We start from the raw sequence: 22,845 nt of genomic DNA, 5'->3' as shown, positions 1-22,845 counted from the left end.
CACTGGTATAATCATAGTTTAAAAACTGTGACTCAACAGTTACTCGGTTGACCCAGAAATTTTAAGAACTCTTGACTTGGAAAGAACTCGAGGAAAAGTTCGGCAATAAGTTGGCAAATTAATTGAACATTAAAAAATACGCTATTTTTAAAAATATGCTCATTAAATATACATATTACTGAATTTATAAACATGCATAATACTGAATTTGTTCCACAGTCTACTAGTGCATTATGAAACACACATCCTATAGGAGATGGAGTTCAAATCCTCTGCGTTTGTATGACTGTTTGATTTTAATATGTATTCAATTTTATGTAGAACATTGAAATGCATTAAGCAAATTAGCTTCAAACTAATGCCTTCAGAATAAAAGAAATCTTAGGAAAATAAACCCAAAAATTGTTGGAACAGATGCTAACACCTACTTGCAAACTATGCCTCAGATATGGATCATGATTCACACATATTTCATTGCCATACATACCCCTCATTTCGAATTTGAATTCAAAATTTGGATAAGAATTTTTTTTGTGTTATTATAATATAATTAATATTGAGTCTCTGGAGTGTTATGGCCTTACTCTCATCAGCAATTGATAGTTTACTAAAGCCAGAGTATTTCTGGTGTGTAGACCAGGAAACGCTAAAGCCACATTTTGTGGCAACATTGAACAATTGAAGTCCTAAAATCTCAAACTGAAACAGTGAAACCCTCTCAGTGTCTCAAAAACGTGAAGTTTATATACCAAATGAAATTGCATCCACATTTTATCACTTTTATTTGGCTCATTCAAACCCTAAGTCGTGAACTGGGCTATTTTTTGATGAGTTTTAGTGATTTTTTGTACTGGAATCACTGCAAGTTTTAGTGGGTACTTGTGGCTGAGTATTACTGCAACTTAATCGGCATCATTTTTGAGTCATGACTACTGACTGACAAGTCCTGCAAGTAGTATCATTTTTTTTAATTTAATGGGTATACATCCTTTCATTCTAAACAAATAGGGCAGATTACACAAGCAAACTCACTTAATGATTGTCTCCAAATTGATTGCTGTTGGTCTATCCACATGCTTGCATGCTTAGCACAAATGTCAAGCACATTTGGATAACACAATAGCTGAAGCGACATATAATAATGAGTGAGAAAGGGAATCAAGAAAGGCATAAATGCATCTTGCAGTTACACTATATACAAATCAAAGCTTAATATAGACCTTTTAATTCATCATGGTATCAAAACGCATAATTAAATCAAGTTATATTGAATCATTTACTTATCTCATAATACTAAAAAAATTAACTTATGTCTTGCATAATTGTAGTAACTATTTAAGTGTTGAAAATACACATCAAATATTCAGATGGCAATATAAAGTGTCATTAACACACATTATAATATCATCAATATAGATACTTATATGCCATATCCCTTGACTTTTTCCGCCAAGATTGTGAAGAAACATAGTAGTATGGTTTTTTAAGGTTTGTATACAAATAGTGCCATGCTTGATTACCCATTGATCTACACATTTTAATGATAATGCCATCCTGTGTTAATTGGTCATCCTGACCTTGATTGGTCTGACATATTCCATGTTGTGTATTTCCATGCAAGATATTCATGCTGTCTCTTTGGACTTAATAGAAACAGTTAAAGCTTAAAGAAACTTGCCTCTATTTTGGGCAGATGGTATTTCAAGCTGCAATTGCAGAATTATTCTTTGTTTGCATATACTTTGAAGTATGTGAAAAAAAAATTGGGGTAGAAGGGGCAATATTAGATTCTCATGGTAATGAAACTGAAATAGACCAGGAAAATGTCTGTATTTGGGTTTTAGTGTGGTAATATGAGGGTTTTTTCTTTCGATCAAATAAGTGTGTAATTATTAGGGACAATAATTCATTTGGTAAGTCAATTCCACATCGAATCCTATCCTTTTATACTACAGTCTATTTTGCATGAATATTGTCAAGACATTGAGTTCCTTGGGAGTATAAGAAGACATATAAGGAGGAGACGGGCAAGAGCAAAGTCTGCAATATCAGTGACCACAACAATCAAGAGGAAGAAGAGGAATCTCTTGTAACAATAATAAGGATTTTGTTTGGACATATCATCAGAGTTATATGATTGTAACAGTTTAAGCCTTATATTCTACTTTACTTACATTTATATACATAACTGCATTCTTCATAGATAAATTGCCTGGCAGGGTTGTAATACTTTACTACTTCTATTGCTCTATTTCAGTATTTCTACTTGTTTTTCTTTGGTATCATTAGTATATTTAAAGAGGCATACATGTTGCACAGCTGTGGCCTGTCAGTATCAATTGGAATTTCATGAAACCAATAACGCGAGAGATCGAAGGTGTAGGGAAGGTATGCAGTCTTTCTCATTCTCTTTTTGCATGCTTTATTTCTTAGTTATGCCTTTCATGTAGTATTTAGATTTAACTTTTCATTCAGATTTCAGGCTCCAATTTGTATCAATGCTTATCATTACTTATAAGTGGACAATTACATAACTATTTTAGGGTTTGGTATTCTGTCATATATAGAGAGTGTGTTACATGAAGTCTGTGTCCTGTTTTATTATTGAAAATGGACATTTGGTTTCTGCTATATGAGAGTATGCATGGTTGATGTGGTTGCTTTTTTTGGATTTGATCTTTTGAACAAATGTTTTAAAAATGCAAGCACACTGCCTATAAATATCATAATATTTATAGCTAGAAACTTTTGATTGAACCTTCTTTTCTGATCAATCAAAACTAGCACTAACTTTTCTTATCGGGAAGGTGCAATTTTTTTTTGTCTTGGCAATGTTGACAGTTATCCTCTTTTCTTTTAAAAGCATAAATAACTTGCTGCAACTTGTTTCTCTATTTCAGTTTTAATTTTTTACATGTTTCCTGGTATATTCATCTTTATCCAGAAGATAAGGAAGGCTCTCCATTAATACAAAGGGTGCTATGGGATGGGTAATTGTTGCCTTGTTGAGGATGATTATCAAAGTTTTCTGTTGCAGGGAAAAAAAGTTTTTTACTAAAAATGGTTGGTTGGATAAATATTTAACTGTTACATATTAGTTTTTCCATGCATTAGTTGATATTGTAATATGGCCACATTAGCAAAACAGTACAAGAAACATATAACATAAAAATATGAAATCCCCAAGTCTTGGTTGTTCCTGAAGAAAGATCCTGACCACCTGTTTGTCAGCCACTTAGAAAGGTTGAAACAGGTCCTCAAAATATTCTGCTTGAATTTTACCTTCCCAAAACTGTTAGCAGTTGAAGTTTAAATCTTTTCTGCCTATACTCCAGATTTGTAGAGGGTCCTATCTTTGCTCAGCACACCTTCGCAATTTGATGTTATTGCTAGATCGAGCATTCCTTGATATTGGAAACTGTAACATTTAATTATTTTGTGTTGTTTCCTAACTCAAAATCATTGATTGGATCTTTCAGTTTGCAGCTGGTACTTCAACTTGAATTCTCCATCTTTCTCTAAGTCTGTTATGATTCAGTCGTGTTTTATATGTCCTTGAAATAGGAAGGGTTGATCCATGAATGCAAAGGCAACTAGAGAGAGTAAGCCATGGCCAAGATTCAACTTCATGACCAAGCTTGAGAATAAGCCAAACTATGATGGGCGAACTACATCTAGATCGTTTAGGCAACTATACTTTTTTTTATAGGAAAGATAGGTGACACAAAAACATACGACAGAAATTGTAGAACACACTTTTATTTAATCATCAATAAACAATTCAAATGGTGTGCAATGTCCCAAAAATTTTATATTTGGAGAACTTTTCCTAAGTGGGGTGGGGGATAACGCAAAACTTGGCCATCACTAGATTGTTGTTTCTAGGAAGGGATATCCATTCAAGTTAGCTATTCTGGGCAAATTTGTGTTCCCAATTATGGTGAATAGGATGCACTACAAGCACTAGCTGTGAAAGGTTAGAACTCTTTGTAAATAACTTATGTACAGCTATTCTTTTAACTGTAAATAACTGGTGCACAACCATTTTTTTCAATCTTTCATCCTTTTTAGTGTGGTGAAGCTGGTTCATCAGCCTTAATTTATTGGATGGATTTGCTGACACCCCACTGGAAAGTCAGGTTGAGAGGTTTCTTGAGATAAAGTGTGTATTTGGGAAAGCGGATCATCTCTTTTGGAAGTAGGTTTTGGCTTTTATAACATTCTTTTGATTCTGCCCTTTTTGAAAGTAGATGGAGTTGTCTCTTTTTCATCAACGTGGGTCCGAGAACATAAGAGCAGTTATGTTGTGGAGCTAGGGATCTGTCATAGATGTAACTCAAGAAAGTATTCAAGAGGACCAACTCCAATAGAATAATGGTTTTTGAGTGTTAATTCAGCAAAAGTTAGGACTCACAAGCTATTATAATGGTCTCAAAGTATCAACAAGGTATCGTTGATCCACTTACAATTCCCAAAAACGTTGCTTATCTAAAAGACAATTTTGGACGTGGTACCTCAAAGGGACAAGCTTCAACAATTATGTACAAGTTGCATTATAGATTTCAAGTGATGTGGGAACAATCACCATTACTACGAGTACTATCTAAAGAGCCAGGAGTAGAGGAAGACTCGAAGATGGAAATGGAAATGTCTGGGCTGAATTGCAGTTAGAGCTCCAAGAGCCCAAGCTGCAAGAAGAGCTCCACGAACATGAAGTGCAATTGCTTAAGCTGAATTTATAAAACCTATTCACAAGACCGATGAACCATCAAGGAAGGGAAGAAAAAGAATGCACAAAAAGGTGATGACTTGAAGGATATACAACACTCTACCTATGTTGTTACATACACGTGTAGGCTTGATCCCCTTGCATATTTTGACATCAATTCCTATTGGCACTGTACTTGCCCCATATACTCCTATAATTACTTTGTGTCTATTTCTATTCAAGCATTTTTCTGCCCTAGAGTCTGTAGGGGGAGCTTACCTCATTTACTTGATTAACAAAGGGCTTCCCACACATTGGGCACAGAAAAGAGCACTTCTAGTTGTAGATGTTATCAATAGACACTCACTCAAAAGATAAATGATCATCTAACATTTCAAAGTCTTCATGTTACCCTAATGGCTGAAGATATATTTGAGATCATTGACTTGCTGGTGGACTTGCAGGGGGCCTCAAATCCGTAGTGTCAGAATTGTAGATTTGGGTGTATGAGACCTCCATTGCTTTGTCATTAGTCCTGTCTGCTTTAAAACGGTGCAGCTTCATATTTGATAATGAATGGAATGTTTTAGTTAATTGCCCTTGCGATGCTCTTAACTTTAACATTCCTTTATTCTTTGGTTCACCTATTGTAAGCCCTTCATTTATTAATTCTTTCCTTTCATTTTCATTCTTTGAGTGCTGGTATTCTTTGAGACTCCATTGCCAATAGACTAAGGTCAGAGTTCTTGTTATTTTCCACGTAAGGATCCTCAAAAATCACTAGAAATGTGGTGCATTTTTTGTGCACTACATTGAAATAGGATTCAGCTCCTTATTGGATGCTTCTTTTTGTGGAACCCTTGTAAATTTTTAATAAAAGTGGGTCTGGTCAAGTGGATTATGCCTCCAAGTGGGTTCTTATAGGCAAATCGGATAATTTAGTGAGCTTTTAGAGCTTATGTCAAGAGTGAAAGCCACCCATCATCAATCTTTCTATCTAACAATGTAGGTTACTTTTAAATGAATTCAACATATAGACGGATCCTTCCACTTAGTCACACTCAAAAAATATATATCACTCTAAAAGCAGATCCCTTTGGAAAACATTTTTGACCCTTTAGATTCTATTTACTGCTTGGATGCTCTAAAGTCTTTTCTGCTCACTAATGTTGGCTTAGATTCTTCAAATACAAATGTTTGTCATTTATTGTTTGAATCTAGTCTGATTTGTTCAAGCCTACATCAGGGAAATAAATTGGAGAAGTGTAATGAGTGGATGCATTACTGAAGAGAGGAAAATATATACGGAAACATAATTGGTTTTAGAAAGGAAACTAAACAACTAACAATCAACCACCTCACAGAATAGGATCCAATCCCATTATTATTAAGACGCATATTACAAAAGCTGTGATGTAATAGCATAATATTATAAGAGTATCATAACTTTCCAACATTTGTCCCCTTATCACATCATGTTCTTAAGATAACAAATGTAAAGACCCTGGGCCAATATGCTATGCAAAAAATTTTCACTTTCCTCAAAGTTTAAGGAATAGGCATTTTGTCCAACAATTTGAATGTCTTCTGTTTCTTTTATTTCAAGCTTGTTTTGCAAAAATAGTTCAGGAATTTACATATCATCACTTCCCAAATTCATGATAAGTTATTGCTTGATTTATTCATCACGAAAATTTTATATGCATATTCTTTTTATTGCTGGTACAGAATATTATGCTTAGAAAAACAGCAATAATATATTAACTGAATTTTAATCTTTATTGAAATCAAACTGCCGACCTTAATGAAGATCCCAATCAACAATATTGCCTTTATTAATAGCTGTTTGTCCTTGTATTGGTAGTACGACTCCTGCCAAAGATGTACAGCAGCCGCTATGCATTCTTGCTGCCTTCATTATCCTTTGCAATGGAATAATTTTTTTCCTTTGTCCCTTTTTTCCGTCTGATGGATAAATGTGGTTCCAGCATCTTTGGATGATCTATCAATGTTGTGAGATTCTTTTGATATTCTAGAAAAAATTGCAACCTTTTTGTCATGATTTCCTGGTTAGACTTCATTTTTCTACTGATTACTATCCTGAACACTGTAGGCTGGTAGGATCTAGGCTTTGATACCACTGTAAAGACCTGGGGCCATTATGATGCTATGCAAATTTTTTTCACTCTCAATATTTAGCTAATGGGCATTTTGTCAAACAATTTGAATATCTGCTGTTCTGGGTATTATTTCAAACTTGTTTTACAAAAATAGTTCAGGAATTTACATACCATCACTTCCCAAATTCATGTTAAATTATTGCATAAAATATACATCCGGAAAATTATATATGCATATTCTTTGTATTGCTGGCACATAATATTTTGCTTAGAAACAACAGCAATAATATATAATAAATTTTAATTTTTATTAAAACCAAGCTGCTGACTTTAACAAAGTTCCCAATCAACAATATTGCCTTTATTAATAGCTGTTTATCCTTACATTGGTAGTACGGTTCTTTCCAAAGATGGTATGGCATACTCTGTGCATGAACTTATACCCCAAATAAGGCTGTGATCTCCTTTGGCAGACTGACTTAACTGAATTGACCCCTTTGTATGCTGTGCATCCCTTAAAAGAGTCTCCTTAAGGCTGTGGTGGGTGTTGGGAGACTTAGGACTCCATAAAATGCATCATACCCACTTTTCTAGCAAGAACGGAACATTTGTGGGCTTCAATTTTGTATGGCTAGGCTGTGAGCCCAGCAATATGTATTTAATATTTCTTTTTAAATTTTATTTTCTCGCTCATAAAGTGTAACAGTAACTTTATTCATTGCAAGAAAAGAATGAACTTCAAGCAAAATTTTTGCATATAAATTTCATCTTTTCATGATCTGACAAGAAAAGAAACACGTGAGTAGGAGATTCTACTATCACCTGAAATCATGCAAATCATAAATAAGAAAGATTTAAGTAGGGTTTAGAATATATAGTGTTTCTTAGCTTGTTTGTGCTGATGTCCAATCAAGTCTCGACATATTCTGCTTGAACGCGAGTATCATTAGGGTGCTTTACCTCCAACCACAGACTTGACAGTCCCCCGCACACCTTCCTTACGGAAGTGGCCCTACTCTTCACGAGGGTGCAGACACAGCACTAGGTCTAGTTGCCATCTGAGATTGGTGTTTAGGAACCTACACAATTCTAGTTGGTCACAACTATAGACACCTGCTAACTAGTATGACCCACTGACTAGGTTATGCATCCATTTTTAGTGAACTGACTGGTGCAAGCAAACTTTGTCTCACCTTGGGCAAAGGATTTAATTATGCTTACTAAGCACGTTATATGTCAGGTCATCTGTTCACCCACCCCTACTCGACTTGAGACTCGCGTACTCTTATTGGTTACAAATAACCTGTTAGATTAAAGTTGGCAAGCAGATTAAGGACATGCATTCACTGCATTCTTCCCTTGATAGCTGTAAGAATTCTGACAATGTTCTAGCTGCAGAATTCATGTTCAGCTAGGATTCATATTTCAAGTCAACTTCTTCTAGAGGACATGTTGCTCAATGATAGAACCATTGTTTATGGTTGATTACTCTTACCATAACTTCAGTTATATCTACTTAATATTAGCATTAAATTAGACAGTGGTATGCTTAGGGTTAGTTGAGGAATAACCTTCTCATCATGAACTCATACTCGTGTTATCTCTGAATTATACATGCATGCGTGAAAGTACTTTCTCTGCGCTTATATAAACAAGAATGAACTCAGTCTTTTGCCCACAAACCCTCTACACACCAGGGTCTAGTTTATCTTTCCTTTGATAAGCATGTTGATGTTCCCCAAAGTTTGGTTTTTAAAATATGTTTTCTATGCCTCTGATCTATTCTGGTTTTCAGTTTCTGAGTAATAATTATTTTGGCAGACCTTCGAATCTCTGGTCACACCTACGAGGAAAGGAAAGACTTCGGGTTACACATATAATTCTTCCTCATGTCTGAAGTTGTCTCTACGTAAGAGTTTAGGACAAGAAGCATAAGAAAAGAATGTAAGACTCAGTGTTCTTTTAAGAAGTTAATGTATAATCATTGCTGTGTTACATACTAAAGATTTACACAAGTTCTCAGCTTGGTGAGAGATGAATGAGTCAATGTTTACTTAATTCAAGAACAATGACTAACAGAAGTAAACTTCAGTTTCATTCATCAGGTCTACAACCCTTCACAAGCCAAATGCTACTAAATGACTTGTTGGGGTTACAGTCCGTTATTGAGCTCTCTTCGTGCTTCCTCAAGGACATCTAATGTAAGAAGTAACTGTTCCTTTCAAACTGAAACTATATTAGCGTTTTCTATGTTGGTCAACTCTTGTGGCTTGACTTAGAATGCCAATACTATAACTATGGAAGAAAGACCATTATGAAATCAATCAGCCTTTTGAATCAAGTCTGAATCTTACTTATATATTGAACATAATAACAACAGAAACCTTCTTATTAATTGTCTTTCTTTTTTTACTTTCCATTCATTAAAGTTTTTGTCCACAAATAAGCTCAAGGAGAATTTCCAAGTTATGGCATATGCCTGTTAGTAGGTTGCTGTCTTGTGCGTTCCTTCTTAGCTTGTCGAGTTAGCTAGCCTTCACACTTGTGAACTTTTACTCTCCGTTTTTCCATTTCTGTATTCCGGAATCTCATAATAATAAAATCTATCTTCTTAATGAAGCATAGCTTTTCCTCTTAAATGATTGGACTCAAGTTTTATTAAATTCATGGGATCAAGAAACAATTATTATAATTACTTCGCATCAACTTGAATTTCATTTCATTCCAATTCATGATATTCATGAAGTCGGTCCATTAAATCCTCCATCACAAAATGATGGGGGATAGTCTTATTGATTGAGATACATGGCTTGATAATAATATTATTTTACGAAGTAGTACTATCTCTTCAAGGTTTTAACCAGTGTTCCACGGATGGTGGGGATGGGGAGACGGGGGGACGCGGGGAGGGGCTTTGGGGACAAGGGGACGAAGGGAAAAAGTTTCGGGGACGGGTTTCGGGGACGGGGAGACTTGGGCCTGGGAGGGGGAAACATGTTTCCGTGGAACACTGGTTTTAACTTATAAAATCAAAATCTTGGTATGCATATTACTCGGTTCCCACCACTATTAACGCTTATAATTATCATCTTCAAATTACGTTACCATATATATATAATTTGTTCATGCGCTTACATATGTATATTCAGCAACCAATCAAAACAAGTCAATAAATATATAATTAAATGGTATAACCCATGAACTCAAATTGATAGGGATAAGACCAAAGACAACATCTACCCTTCCCAACTAGATCAAGGTTGACGACTTAAGCTATCTTATGGTCAACTGACACAATCAGGTGAGGACAAGGAAATCCCTACGTAGTTTTGACGAAGGTTGACTCAACTTACTATATATATAAAGCATATTGCAATCGTCGGGGTAGCACCCATTTCCATTAAACTAGAAAAAAAGATACATGAGAATCAGTATAGAGTGAAGACTAGGATACGTATGGCCTCAATGACCTCCTGGGCTCTCTCAATTTGCCTTGGCTAGAACAAATCCCCATTTACTATTGATCATATGTTCATAGGTTTCCAAATTGTTCCTACACAAACAATCCCGTAAAACTGCAATAGTATCAAACATATCCCCATTTTTGAGGATCTCCTCAATGCTGAATGCATCTGCGCCCCACCCTCTAAAGGCCTTGGTCGGTAGTTTCTTGAGGGTCTTGACTGTAGGTTTAGTCAGCTCTGCGCATACCATTCAACGAACAACCCTCTCATTTATGTTGTGGTCCTCAGTCATCCTGGCGATGGTGTACACAAACTTCTCCAATAGCTCTGCATTGTTAAAATGGGGCCCCTCCAACATTTTGCTGCTGATGATTTTGTGGGTGACATCCTCCTCCACCTTGCCGTTGAAAGCAAAGATTTCTTTCAGCTGAGCCTTGACAAACTCCTGTGAGCAGCCACACTTGCATTTTAGGATGATGTAGTCCATCTCCTCATCATGTGACTCAGAAGACTTGACCATCCTCCTAACCTGAGCTCTGCAAATGCAACTTTGGCTTTCTGTCTGCAATTGCATCTAAGGCATCCCATCTTTATAGGCGTGCAAAACTTCTTACATATCTTGCATATCCCAAAGAAATCTGAGTTTCTATTCATGCGGGCACCATGTGTCTGTGTCTATCCTGTCACTCCACTCTTTTTGCAGTGTGATTATTGCCTCCTGTATAATTGAAGTTTGTAATGGGGGCATCTTGCAACTGGGGGGCGCCACCACCAAGGGTGAAGCCAGTCCAGGCAGAAGTTACATTTGATGTGATAGATTCACACTTTTGATCTATTGCATGATTTGATTAAAAAATTGCATCTTGATTTGTCTCTCGAAATATGTGTTTGATTGAGTAATCCATTCTACCTAGGATCTCTCTGATCTCGATCAGCCACATTGTGGATTTCCAACTTGGTGCCTTGGTAGAAATAATAGCTCAGACCACATTGAGGGAGTCACCTTTGATATCAATCTGTCGGATTTTCTCCATACATAATTGAAGGCTGCTAAGAAGAACCGCATATTTAGCATCATTGTTGGTATCGACTGGGAGCTTAACCAAGCTACCCCATACCAACTCTCCCCTGTCATTTCTAATAATGAAGCCAACACCAGACAGGCCTGGGTTTGCCCTAGAAGCACCATCAAAGTTTAGCTTCAAATATAGCCCTTTGGCATAAGTGACCATTTAGCTTCTGTCTGTCTATTCTTGTTTTGTACCAACTTCAGAGGAATTAAGTATGGTCGTTCTTTAGTTATTTGATCATCCCAGGTGGTAAAGAGTTCATGCTTTCGATGTATGATTTTTGCATTGATTTGTTCATAGATTCCCACTTCGATTTTGTTTATGGCAGTTTGAATTGACAGTTCTTTCTCCTTGAAGATTCATTTGTTCCTTTCCCTCCAAATGTGCCAGCATATCATTGTAGGGATGGAATACCATAGCTCGCCCCATACAGAGCCTTTATGGAGAATCAGCCAACTTATAATAACTTTTAGGGAGTTTGGTAATACTCCTTGCCAGTTTAGTTGTTTAGGAAGTGTACCCAACATGTATTAGCAAAGTCACATTGTAGAAATAGATGATCCACATTTTCCATATGCCTTTGACATAGAGGGCCCCAAAAAGGGTCCCATAAAACCCAATTTCATTAGGCGCTCACCCGTTAGGATTTAGTTTTGAACTGCAAGCTAGGCAAAGGCTCCGGCCTTTGGCAGTATGCTGGGATTCTAGCATAGATGTTGCCACTCACACCATTTGGCTTCCCTTATCGATAATTCACCTGTTTTTGCCATGCACCAGACAATTCGATCTTCCTCATTCCCCATCACTATGTGCCTCTTATTTAATTCTGCCACAAGTATTTCTTTACGATCAAGGTCAAGAAGCTTGAAGTCTTTCCACTTTGTTATTTTGTGGTCACCATTGTACCAAATTTGCATATAGTCAGACACAAACGTCCCATAAATTCTAGACAAAATCTCAATAGCCCCACCATTCCTGGAAGCTCAGACAACTGTTTATATCCATTCCAAGAATTTGACCAGAAGCCCGCTTTACTTCCATTCCCTATCTTTCAAGAAATGTGGTTGGTAATCAAATCTCTGCATTTCATCATAAAATTCCATATGGCTGAACCATTCGTAGGGTTGGCAATTTTTAGGATTCACTTTGGAGTAGCTTCATCCAAATACTTATTTCTTAGTACAACAACCTATAAGGTCTCAAGTTCACAATACATTCTCAAAATCAATTTTGCCCCAAGGGCTCGATTTTGGATCAAGATATCCCTGACCCCCGCTTCACCCAATTCCTTGGGATGTTTGACAGTATCCCAAGCTAGTAATGGGATTCTGTGTTTGTCATTTGCGCCATCTTAGAGAAATTTCCTCTGGAAGTTGTTTATCTCATGAGCCAATTTTTAAGTGTTTTCCATTGTTGATAGGAGGTAAATCAGGATGGTTGAGAGGACTGACTTGATCATAGTAAGCCTGCTTGCCAAAGTCAACCACCGCCCTTTCCAATTCTCTATCTTCTTTCTGAGTTTCTCCACAATCCTGGTCCATAGTTTGTTTCTTATTGTTCCGTTGAAAAGGTAAGTCGAAGGGATTTTTTTGATTGCAAAGCCCAGGGTGTTTGCAATTTGTCTTTGCATCAATGGTGCCGTATTAAAGAAGAAAAGGCTATACTTCTGCCTATTAATTGATTGGCCCGAGGATAGGCAATAACTGTCCAATAGCTGCTTGATATTTGATGCTTTTGTGATGGATGCTTGACCATATAGTAATGTGTCATCTGCAAAAAGCTGATGTGAGAAAGGTGGCATTGATTGTATAGCCTTTATGCCATTCCAAATACTATTCTGCTGTAATCCTTTGATTCTCCTACTAAGGGAGTCTGCCATCAAGATAAATAGAAAGGGTGATAGGGGATCCTCTTGTCTCAGACCCTTGGCACTTTGGAAAAAGCCACATGGGGCTCCATTCACCATTGTTGAATACCTGGGAGAGGATATGCACCCCCAGATCCAATTGATCCATTTTTTTATAGAAGCCATATTTTTTCAAGACTAGCTATAAAAATCTCCATTGTACATGATCATAAGCTTTACGTGCATCCAATTTTAGAATCATACCTTTATGATTGTCTTTTCTAACTGAGTGTAGGACCTCATGGGCAATTATAATTCCATCTACAATGTTCCTGGCGGGGACAAATCCACTTTGTTCCAATGAAATCAATCGTGGTATAAGTTTTTTTAGTCTATTAGTCATCACCTTTGATACAATCTTGTATATTGTATTACAAAGGGAAATGGGCTGGAAATTTGTGAAGGTGGAAACACTCCGTTTCTTTGGGAGCAATGCAATATTATTGTTATTCATTTCTTTCAAAATGATGCCTTTCTTCCTAGATTCCTCCACCACCCCATGTATGTCGGGAGCCATGAAATCCCAACACTTTTGAAATACCAATGCTGTAAACCCATTCGGGCTAGGTGCCTTATCCACCTTGAGTTGAAAGGTGGCCAATTTAACCTCTTCAAGTGTTGTTGCTACAGTTAAGAATTGGCTATCCTCCTCTGTGACCAAGTGTGGGATATCATTAATGAAATCATAGTCAATTCGTTCTGAACTTCCTTCTCCGCCCAATAGCTTGGTGAAATAGCGTATTCCATTCTCAATGTCAATGTCATTCGTTAGGACTCTCCCATCTCTGCCCTAAATCTGGGAGATTCAGTTCCAACTCCTCCTCATCTTAGTAGAGTTGTGGAAGAATTTGGTGTTATGTATCCTTTAACCAATTTTCCCGTGACTTGGATTTCGAGTAACATTCTTCACGAGCCAAAATTTCATCATATTCAGACAGTAGTTCCTTTTCCTTTTGGAATTCCATTTCTGACATACCATTCTTAATTATGAATTGACTCAAATGGTCCATCTCCCCTTCAATCCTTACCTTTTCTTCAAAGATATTTTTGAATGTGTTCTTCTTCCAGTTCTTGAGTTTACTTTTTAAATCTTGAGGCCTTTTACAAAAGATAAACATTTTCGTACCTTTGATGTGCCTCGATTCCATCCACCAATCCTCCATAATTTTGATAAAACCTAGGTATCGAATCCACATTTTTTTTAATTTAAACTGGCTTTGGCCAGCCAAGACTCTTCAATTAAATTCAATTCCATTGGATGGTGATTGGAGATTGGAATCAGTTTTAGTACAGTACTTGGCTAAATATTGATGTACTCACATAACTTCACTTATATTCATCACATCTCTATTGTGCAAGAAAAGCAATTGAAATTGTTCATGAGAGAGAGGGGTGTAATATAAAGTGACCCACTTTATAAATATTCCATTCACATAAAATAAAGTCGCTTTATTAAATGACTAGGGTTCAACATTTAATTAATTAACTATAAATAATCTTGAGAAGCTTAGGACTTTTTAAAATTTAATTGTATATTTACGACCTTTTTAAATAATTAAAATTAGTCGTCTTTTAATTTGCTTTTTTTTTGACAAATTAATTTTAATAATTTAATAATTCTCTAAGGTCAAATAAAGAGGGACATTACAGTCTTCCTTTCCCAAAGATTGCTTCTCCCCAAACAATCTGAACTTGTATGCCACTACCAGGATCCCAAATGAATCTAAAGAATGTTCCACTATATCCCATCTGCACCAATATTATACAATTGAACCCTACAACTCTGTCAAACTGTCATACTGTGAGGAACCCACCCATCATAAAAATCTTTGGATTTCAAGGCCAAATTGGGAGTTTGTCATTCCCAATACCCGATGGCTTCTACTGCATCAGTCTAATTACAGCAAGAATACCAATGTGCCAAGTCTCTGTTTCTTTACCCTATATCACAACATAATAACCATCTTGTAGAAGCAAACTGGTAGACCTGTAAGATTCCAATTCTTCTTCTGTAGAAGGGAATGCCTCGTACCAGAGTGATTTATGTAATCCCTTATACCAGCCATCCATCCCACTCTCATGCGTCATCAAAAACATGGTCAAATCATTTGTATGTAGGCTGAAAGAAAAATGACGAGCATACTTCACAATACAATCAATGTGAAATTCACTGGCTTGCTCCATGGGGAGTTTCAAACAATCACTTGGATTCCATATCTCACCACTCTCATTGTATGAATCAAGAGGTGTCTCACAAATCAGATCATTAAGAGATAATTTTGCATCCGAAATGGAAGATGCTTTTCACCAATGGAATTGCACTCATGGTGCTCTTCCTAAGTGATAGTAGAGTTGTTAGAGTCACTGAGTACTTCATCACTTCTGAGCTCATCAATTCCTTCAATCAATTGTTTGATGTCCATACTCCCTATATCACATTCTTGTTCTTTTCACGTGGCTACAACAGGTGATGATTTTGAGCTTTGTAGAGGGAAAAGTGAGCTAAACTTAACTCGCTAAGTTCATCAACTTCTTTTTCCTTTTCTTGGAATGCTCTATAAGTCTTTTCTGCAAATTTGATGGCATGGTCTCTATCTGAAAGTAATTTCAGGTAATCTGATTTGATTACTTATAAAGCATTTCTGGTAGTTTACAGATTTGATATAGTGGCTCCAACTATTGAACCCTTCTGTCTCTCTTCAAGTTGAGCTGTTCAAAGGAGGTATTCAATGAACTTGTCTTTCCTATGAAAATGAGTTAAGGTTTGAACAACCTTTTCTTCGGTGACCAACAATTGATCCTTCAAAACTTTCAATGCAGTAGGTCCATGATCATAATCAGCATCACACAACAATATTTTCTGATTTGTCTTAGCATGATTTTCAAAATTGGCTACCTCTCTATCATTATCTTTGCCAAATTTTTGAATTGAAGTTTCCACAGCTCTATGTTCAATTAATGAGTCATCAAATATATTCATACCTTCATTAGTTGTTGATTTAACAAACTCCAAATCAGCATATCCTTCAATCTTAACACTGTCATGAAGATCAATTTCCTCATCTCCATTTGTAGATGTACATGGAGGATTAGCTTCATCCTCCTTTTTAGAAGCATCATGACCTTCAGGAACAAATTTCTCTTTCTGTATTTCCAGCATACCTCCCGAAGAGATGGCATTATGACAGTGAAAATTTCAGTAGGTTCAACATTAGCATGCTCCTCTGAAATGTTTGGAAGGGTGATTTTTCTCAAATATTTTTTCTTCTGAGTGCATTCTTGCTGCCTTCATTATCCTTTGCAATGGAATAATTTTTTTCCTTTGTCCCTTTTTTCTGTCTGATGGATAAATGTGGTTCCAGCATCTTTGGATGTTCTATCAATGTCGTGAGATTCTTTTGATATTATAGAAAAAAATGCAACATTTTTGTCATGATTTCCTGGTTAGACTTTATTTTTCTACTGATTACCATCCTGAACACTGTAGGCTGGTAGGATCTAGGCTTTGATACCACTGTAAAGATGTGGGGCCATTATGCTATGCAAATGTTTTTCACTCTCAATATTTAGCTAATGGGCATTTTGTCAAACAATTTGAATATCTGCTGTTCTGGGTATTATTTCAAACTTGTTTTGCAAAAATAGTTCAGGAATTTACATACCATCACTTACTAAATTCATGTTAAATTATTGCATAAAATATACATCCGGAAAATTATATATGCATATTCTTTGTATTGCTGGCACATAATATTATGCTTGGAAACAACAGCAATAATATATAATAAATTTTAATCTTTATTAAAACCAAGCTGCTGAACTTATCAAAGTTCCCAATCAACAATATTGCTTTTATTAATAGCTGTTTATCCTTACATTGGTAGTACGGCTCTTTCCAAAGATGGTATGGCATACTCTGTGCATGAACTTCAATCCCAAATAAGGCTGTCATCTCCTTTGGTAGGCTGTCTTGACTGAGTTTGACCCCTTTGTATGCTGTGCCTCCCTTAAAAGAGTCTCCTTAAGGCTGCGGTGGGTGTTGAGGAGACTTAGAACTCCATTATATGCATCACACCACCTTTTCTAGTAGAGCGTCTCCTTTGTGGGTTCCAATTTGGTACGGCTGGGCTGTGAGCCCCCAGCAATATACATATTTTACTTTAGCCACTTATAAAGTGACCCGCTTTATAAATATTTCATTGACATAAAACAAGTTTCCTTTATTAAATAATCAAGTTTCAGCATTTAATTAATTAAATATAAATAATCTTGAGAAGTTTAAGACCATACAAATTTTAATTAATTGATTATTTTTATGACCTCTCTAAATAATTAAAATTAGTTGTCTTTAAATTTATTTATTTTTCGACAACTTAATTTTAATCATTTTATTATTCTCTAAGGTCAAATAAAAGGGGACATTAAAACAAAATCAAGAAAGTTTGAGAAACTTTGAACTTCATTACTGCAAGTGATTTGGTAAAGATGTCAGAATGTAACAGCTTTTGAGTGGAACAGTATTGGAGCTGGATATTCTGTTGTCAAACATGTTTATAGATGGAGTGGTAGTGAACCTCAAAGCATTAATGTGCTCATGAAAAACAAGATTTTGAACAAGTTTCGACACTTTTGTTTTGAACAAAGCTATAGTATGTGTCTCAAGAACACCAATGCTTTTCAAGATGCAACATAACAATATTGCCTTGTAGAGAGCTCCACCACAGCACAATATTTTTTCCTTTGTGGAAGAGCTAACAATAATGATTTTTTTTTTCTTCGGCATGATATTGGAAGAGATCCCAAACAGAAATCAAAGCCTAAAGTAGACTTCTTGTAGTCGATAAAACTTGCATAGTTTGCATACATGTATAATTGCAATGAAATTTTTTTAATCTACTTTCCATTGTACCATAGATGTATGTCAAAACACACTTTGTTTCTTTCCAATATGAAACCTTAGGTTCCTACATAAATCTCAAAGGATAACGATACCATAGCTGATATTTGGCTTGGTGTAGGTCAAGTAAATGAGACTCACAATCAACTAATGGTAAAGAGTAGCATTCTCTTAAGGTGATGGATCATGATGGGAAAGTTGTAATCTTGTCTCCATAGATGTCAACATGGGTTTGCAATCTTCCATCCTGAATTTCTCAAGCAATGTCTTGTCCTATTTCATTTGAGAGACACAAATTTGATTTTTCTGTTGTAACACTCTAAGGCCAAGATGTAATGCAAGAGCTTGAGATCTATCATGTTGAACAATCGTTTGAGATCATTTTTGGTTGCTGCAATCATCTATGTAGAACTTCCTGTTATGCCCAGATCATTGACATATAAAATTAAAATCACAATCACCCCCCTTGCTCTTTGAGGCAGAGATTGGGATCACATCAATTCACCGGATCCTTTGTGAATCCATGTTGAAGGACATACTTGTCAATCCTTATATACCAAGCTCAAGGAGCTTGCTTTAGATCGTAGAGGGATTTCACAAGTTTGTGCAGTTTTTGTAGTTGTCATGGTGCATTATACCCTCAAGTTGACTCATATAGACTTCTTCTTTGTGATTTCCATTAAGAAAGGCTCTTGTGAGATCCATTTGATGAACTTTCCAACCAAATTGTAGTGATATTCTCAAATCATTTGGATAATCTTGATCTTTGCTGTGGGGGCCAATGTTTTGTCATATTCAATGCCTTCTTTCTGAGCATAGTCCTTAGCCACAAGTTGTGCTTTGTACTTGTCAATGCTATCATTTGGATTATTTTTATTTGGAAGATCCATTTGCAACCGATAGCTTTCTTCCTTGGTGGAAGATCAACAAGTTCACATGAGTTGTTCCTCAACAATGCTTAATATTTAACATCCATGGCATCTTTCTAGGGGGTTGACTCAAGAGCATGCTTCACAATTTCTTGTTCAAAGATTTGAATAATTATGAACGTAGAGTCAAACTTACTTTCTCATAGGACTTGTGAATCTTTGGCCCGATTGCACTTATTTGCAGCTACATCTACTTTGTCATCCTTCATTACAGCATAATATCACTTGGGAACCTTTTTGTGCATATGAGATGAGGATTGAGGTGGTGAAAGATGTGGAAATTGATCCATTGCAAACAAAGCCTCTTTTTGTTTTTATTGCTTCAAGTTCCTCATCTTCAAGTTCGATAATTTTTGGTGTTTGGGAATTGATAGCTAATGGTGAGGAAGAGATTCTGCATCCTTTATCCTCTTAATTAAAATCATGAAATTTCCACAGTCCGTAATGATTTGTTTGTATTCTTCTGGATTTGACCGTGTAGATTTTATTGTTGCCAATGTTTCGGATCAAACACCATGATCCATCATTAGAGCAAGAGAGCAAGAGAAGAGAAAAATCATTCTTCTCTTCTCTTGTTCTCATGCCCTGATGACGGATCATGGTGTTTGGTGCGAAATGTTCAAATCCAGAAGAATACAAACAAATCCTTTATCCTCATCAAAAAACATTCCTGCTGATGTACACCTTTTAAACTAATCCATAACTTGGAACTATACCTAAGAAAAAATGCATTTGTAAGACTTTTCATCCAACTTTGGCTGTTGCACCTTGGGAATGTGCTTGAAGGTTGCACACCCAAACACTCTGAGATGTGAGATTGAGGGCTTCTGGTGCAGGAGCACCTAACACAAAGGCACAAAAGGAGTCTATAAGAGGATAAAAATCAATTCATAAGTATATTCAATTGCATTTTCATTTGTAATGTCATTTTGAGTCAATATGAATCAATATGTAAGGCTAAAAGAGCCCATTGTAATGAGTTGTCCAAGTTGTCCTAATAAGGTCTTGAATTAGTCATTTGGTAAAACTTGTATAAAATAACCTTTGAGGGGTAAAATGGTGACAAAAATACATTATTATTCCATCTTAATATGTTCTGAAGGTTCTTTTGAAGGTTTAAAGTCATTTGAGTCACAAGTTGTAAAAGTTGTAAAATGCAACTTTTCAAAAGTTGTAAAAAGACCAAAACGGGAAGCTGTATGGTCATAAGAGGAAGTTGGGTAGTTGTAACTTCCATGTGAAGATGAAAAGGCTATAAAACCTCTGTAATGGTCGTTCATAAGTGTGTGTAAAAGCTGGAGAAGGAATTGGAAAGCATTGGAAACATTTTGGTATCATATTTTCATTGTTTCAATCTCTTGTTTTGTGGTCTTGAAAGTTTTCCTCTTGTTTCCAGGACTTGTGCGGCCATGTACAGCCTGGAAACAAGTGTATTTATATCATGATAGTGTAGTATATTGAATAATCTTTCCATTGCTTTTGGTTTGAGTTGATTTCATGCATTTTTGAGAAAGTTATGAGAGTTTTGGTGAAAACCGTTTGGAACTACCCAAAACCCCGATTCACGGCGACCAGTTTTGGCAAAATCATCATAACTTTGGATCTTTCTAAACTTGGAGGAAAGTTTTATAACTAGCATTTCTAGAATCGGACCGGAGCAATTGTCCTGTTGATTAATATTTTAAGATTTATTAATGACTGTTCATGACTGTAATTTCATGACCAGAATAGAGTCAATTTCATAGTTTGGGAAAATTCTTGATTTTTCATTTGCAAGAAATGAATAGATGAAGGGTTTAAATGATTCATATTTAATACATAATATATGGATCTACAATCATGATGGATTGATATCTATGGAGAAGATTTGATAATGGTTATTTGATTGGTGTTTTTCATTAACCATTATCAAATCTTCTCCATAGATATCAATCCATCATGATTGTAGATCCATATATTATGTATTAAATGATTTCTCAAACTATGAAATTGACTCTATTCTGGTCATGAAATTACAGTCATGAACAGTCATTAATAAATCTTAAAATATTAATCAACAGGACAATCGCTCCGGTCCGATTCTAGAAATGCTAGTTATAAAACTTTCCTCCAAGTTATAGAAAGATCCAACGGTTAAATCCAAAGTTATGATGATTTTGCCAAAACTGGTCGCCGTGAATCAGGGTTTTGGGTAGTTCCAAACGGTTTTCACCAAAACTCTCATAACTTTCTCAAAAATGCATGAAATCAACTCAAACCAAAAGCAATGGAAAGATTATTCAATATACTACACTATCATGATATAAATACACTTGTTTCCAGGTTGTACATGGCCGCACAAGGCCTGGAAACAAGAGGAAAACTTTCAAGACCACAAAACAAGAGATTGAAACAATGAAAATATGATACCAAAATGTTTCCAATGCTTTCCAATTCCTTCTCCAACTTTTACACACACTTATAAACGACCATTACAGAGGTTTTATAGCCTTTTCATCTTCACATGGAAGTTACAACTACCCAACTTCCTCTTATGACCATACAATTTCCCATTGTGGTCTTTTTACAACTTTTGAAAAGTTGCATTTTACAACTTTTACAACTTTTGACTCTAATGACTTTAAACCTTAAAAAGAACCTTCAAAACATATTAGGATGGAATAATAATGTATTTTTGTCACCATTTTACCCCTCAAAGGTTATTTTATACAAGTTTTACCAAATGACTAATTCAAGACCTTATTAGGACAACTTGGACAACTCATTACAATGGGCTCTTTTAGCCTTACATATTGATTCATATTGACTCAAAATGACATTACAAATGAAAATGCAATTGAATATACTTATGAATTGATTTTTATCCTCTTATAGACTCCTTTTGTGCCTTTGTGTTAGGTGCTCCTGCACCAACTATTCCCCAATCGATGCTTCTTCAAGAGTGATGTTCTCATGCACTTTGATGGGCGATTGATTCAACAAGTACACAGTTGCATGAACTGCTTCAGCCCAGAATGTAAGAGATAGTTTTGAATCCTTTAACATACATTTTAACATTTCCACAATGACACGATTATGTCCCTCAATAACACTATTTGTAGGAGTAGATAGGTGACTCCTTAACACCCCTAAGATCCCTGCAAGACTGCAATAACTTAAACAAGAGAGAATGGCAATAATAGCTTGCTTCAACAATGCAACATTGATTGAATATAACAAATTGACATAAAAATGTGCATGAGAGGCCTTGCTTATAAAGGCAAGGTGAGAGGTAGGATTAGACAAGATTGTGACATGTGTCATAATCCTATACAATGAGACAACTAAGGTGTTGATCTAGGTACCTAAAAGTAGTAGTCACCATGTGACAACTAATCAATCTTCTAGAAGGACACCTAGGACCCAAGTAAACTTAAGTCACGTGAATAAGTCTCCTACTAGGAACTTGCAAAAACACTAGGTACAAGACCTTACTATCATCACAGTGAGCTGCATGTAGCTAGTATCAACGGTGACAGGTAGGAGGTGTTGAATTGACAAAGCATTATGTAGGTTACAATAGGCATACTATCTTGGGTCTACTCAGTCACCAGTCAACAACACATTTCCACATTGATTTTGCTGTTGCAGACCATTATACCAGCAAGTTATAGTTGTAAGTTTGAGCATACATCTTATTTCAGAGGACTGTCATGACTGTAATGGACATATTGATCAGTTTATGAATTTGATGAGGTTTCATTGCAATTGT

At 35.9% G+C, this 22,845-nt stretch overlaps 1 protein-coding gene across 2 annotated transcripts in view; it reads left to right on the top strand.

Annotated features, from left to right (window-relative positions):
- LOC131029692 (uncharacterized) overlaps positions 1-22,845 on the top strand; it is a 66,228-nt gene that overhangs the window by 18,048 nt on the left and 25,335 nt on the right. For both annotated transcript variants that reach the window (XM_057960284.2, XM_057960283.2), the window contains exon 3: positions 2,320-2,388. In XM_057960284.2, the coding sequence (XP_057816267.2) occupies positions 2,320-2,388 (69 nt within the window). The remainder of the gene's footprint in view (positions 1-2,319; positions 2,389-22,845) is intronic.

This window comes from Cryptomeria japonica, chromosome 9 (genome assembly GCF_030272615.1).
Source record: "Cryptomeria japonica chromosome 9, Sugi_1.0, whole genome shotgun sequence".
NCBI lineage: Eukaryota > Viridiplantae > Streptophyta > Pinopsida > Cupressales > Cupressaceae > Cryptomeria > Cryptomeria japonica.
This window is presented reverse-complemented; position numbering and strand designations above follow the sequence as displayed.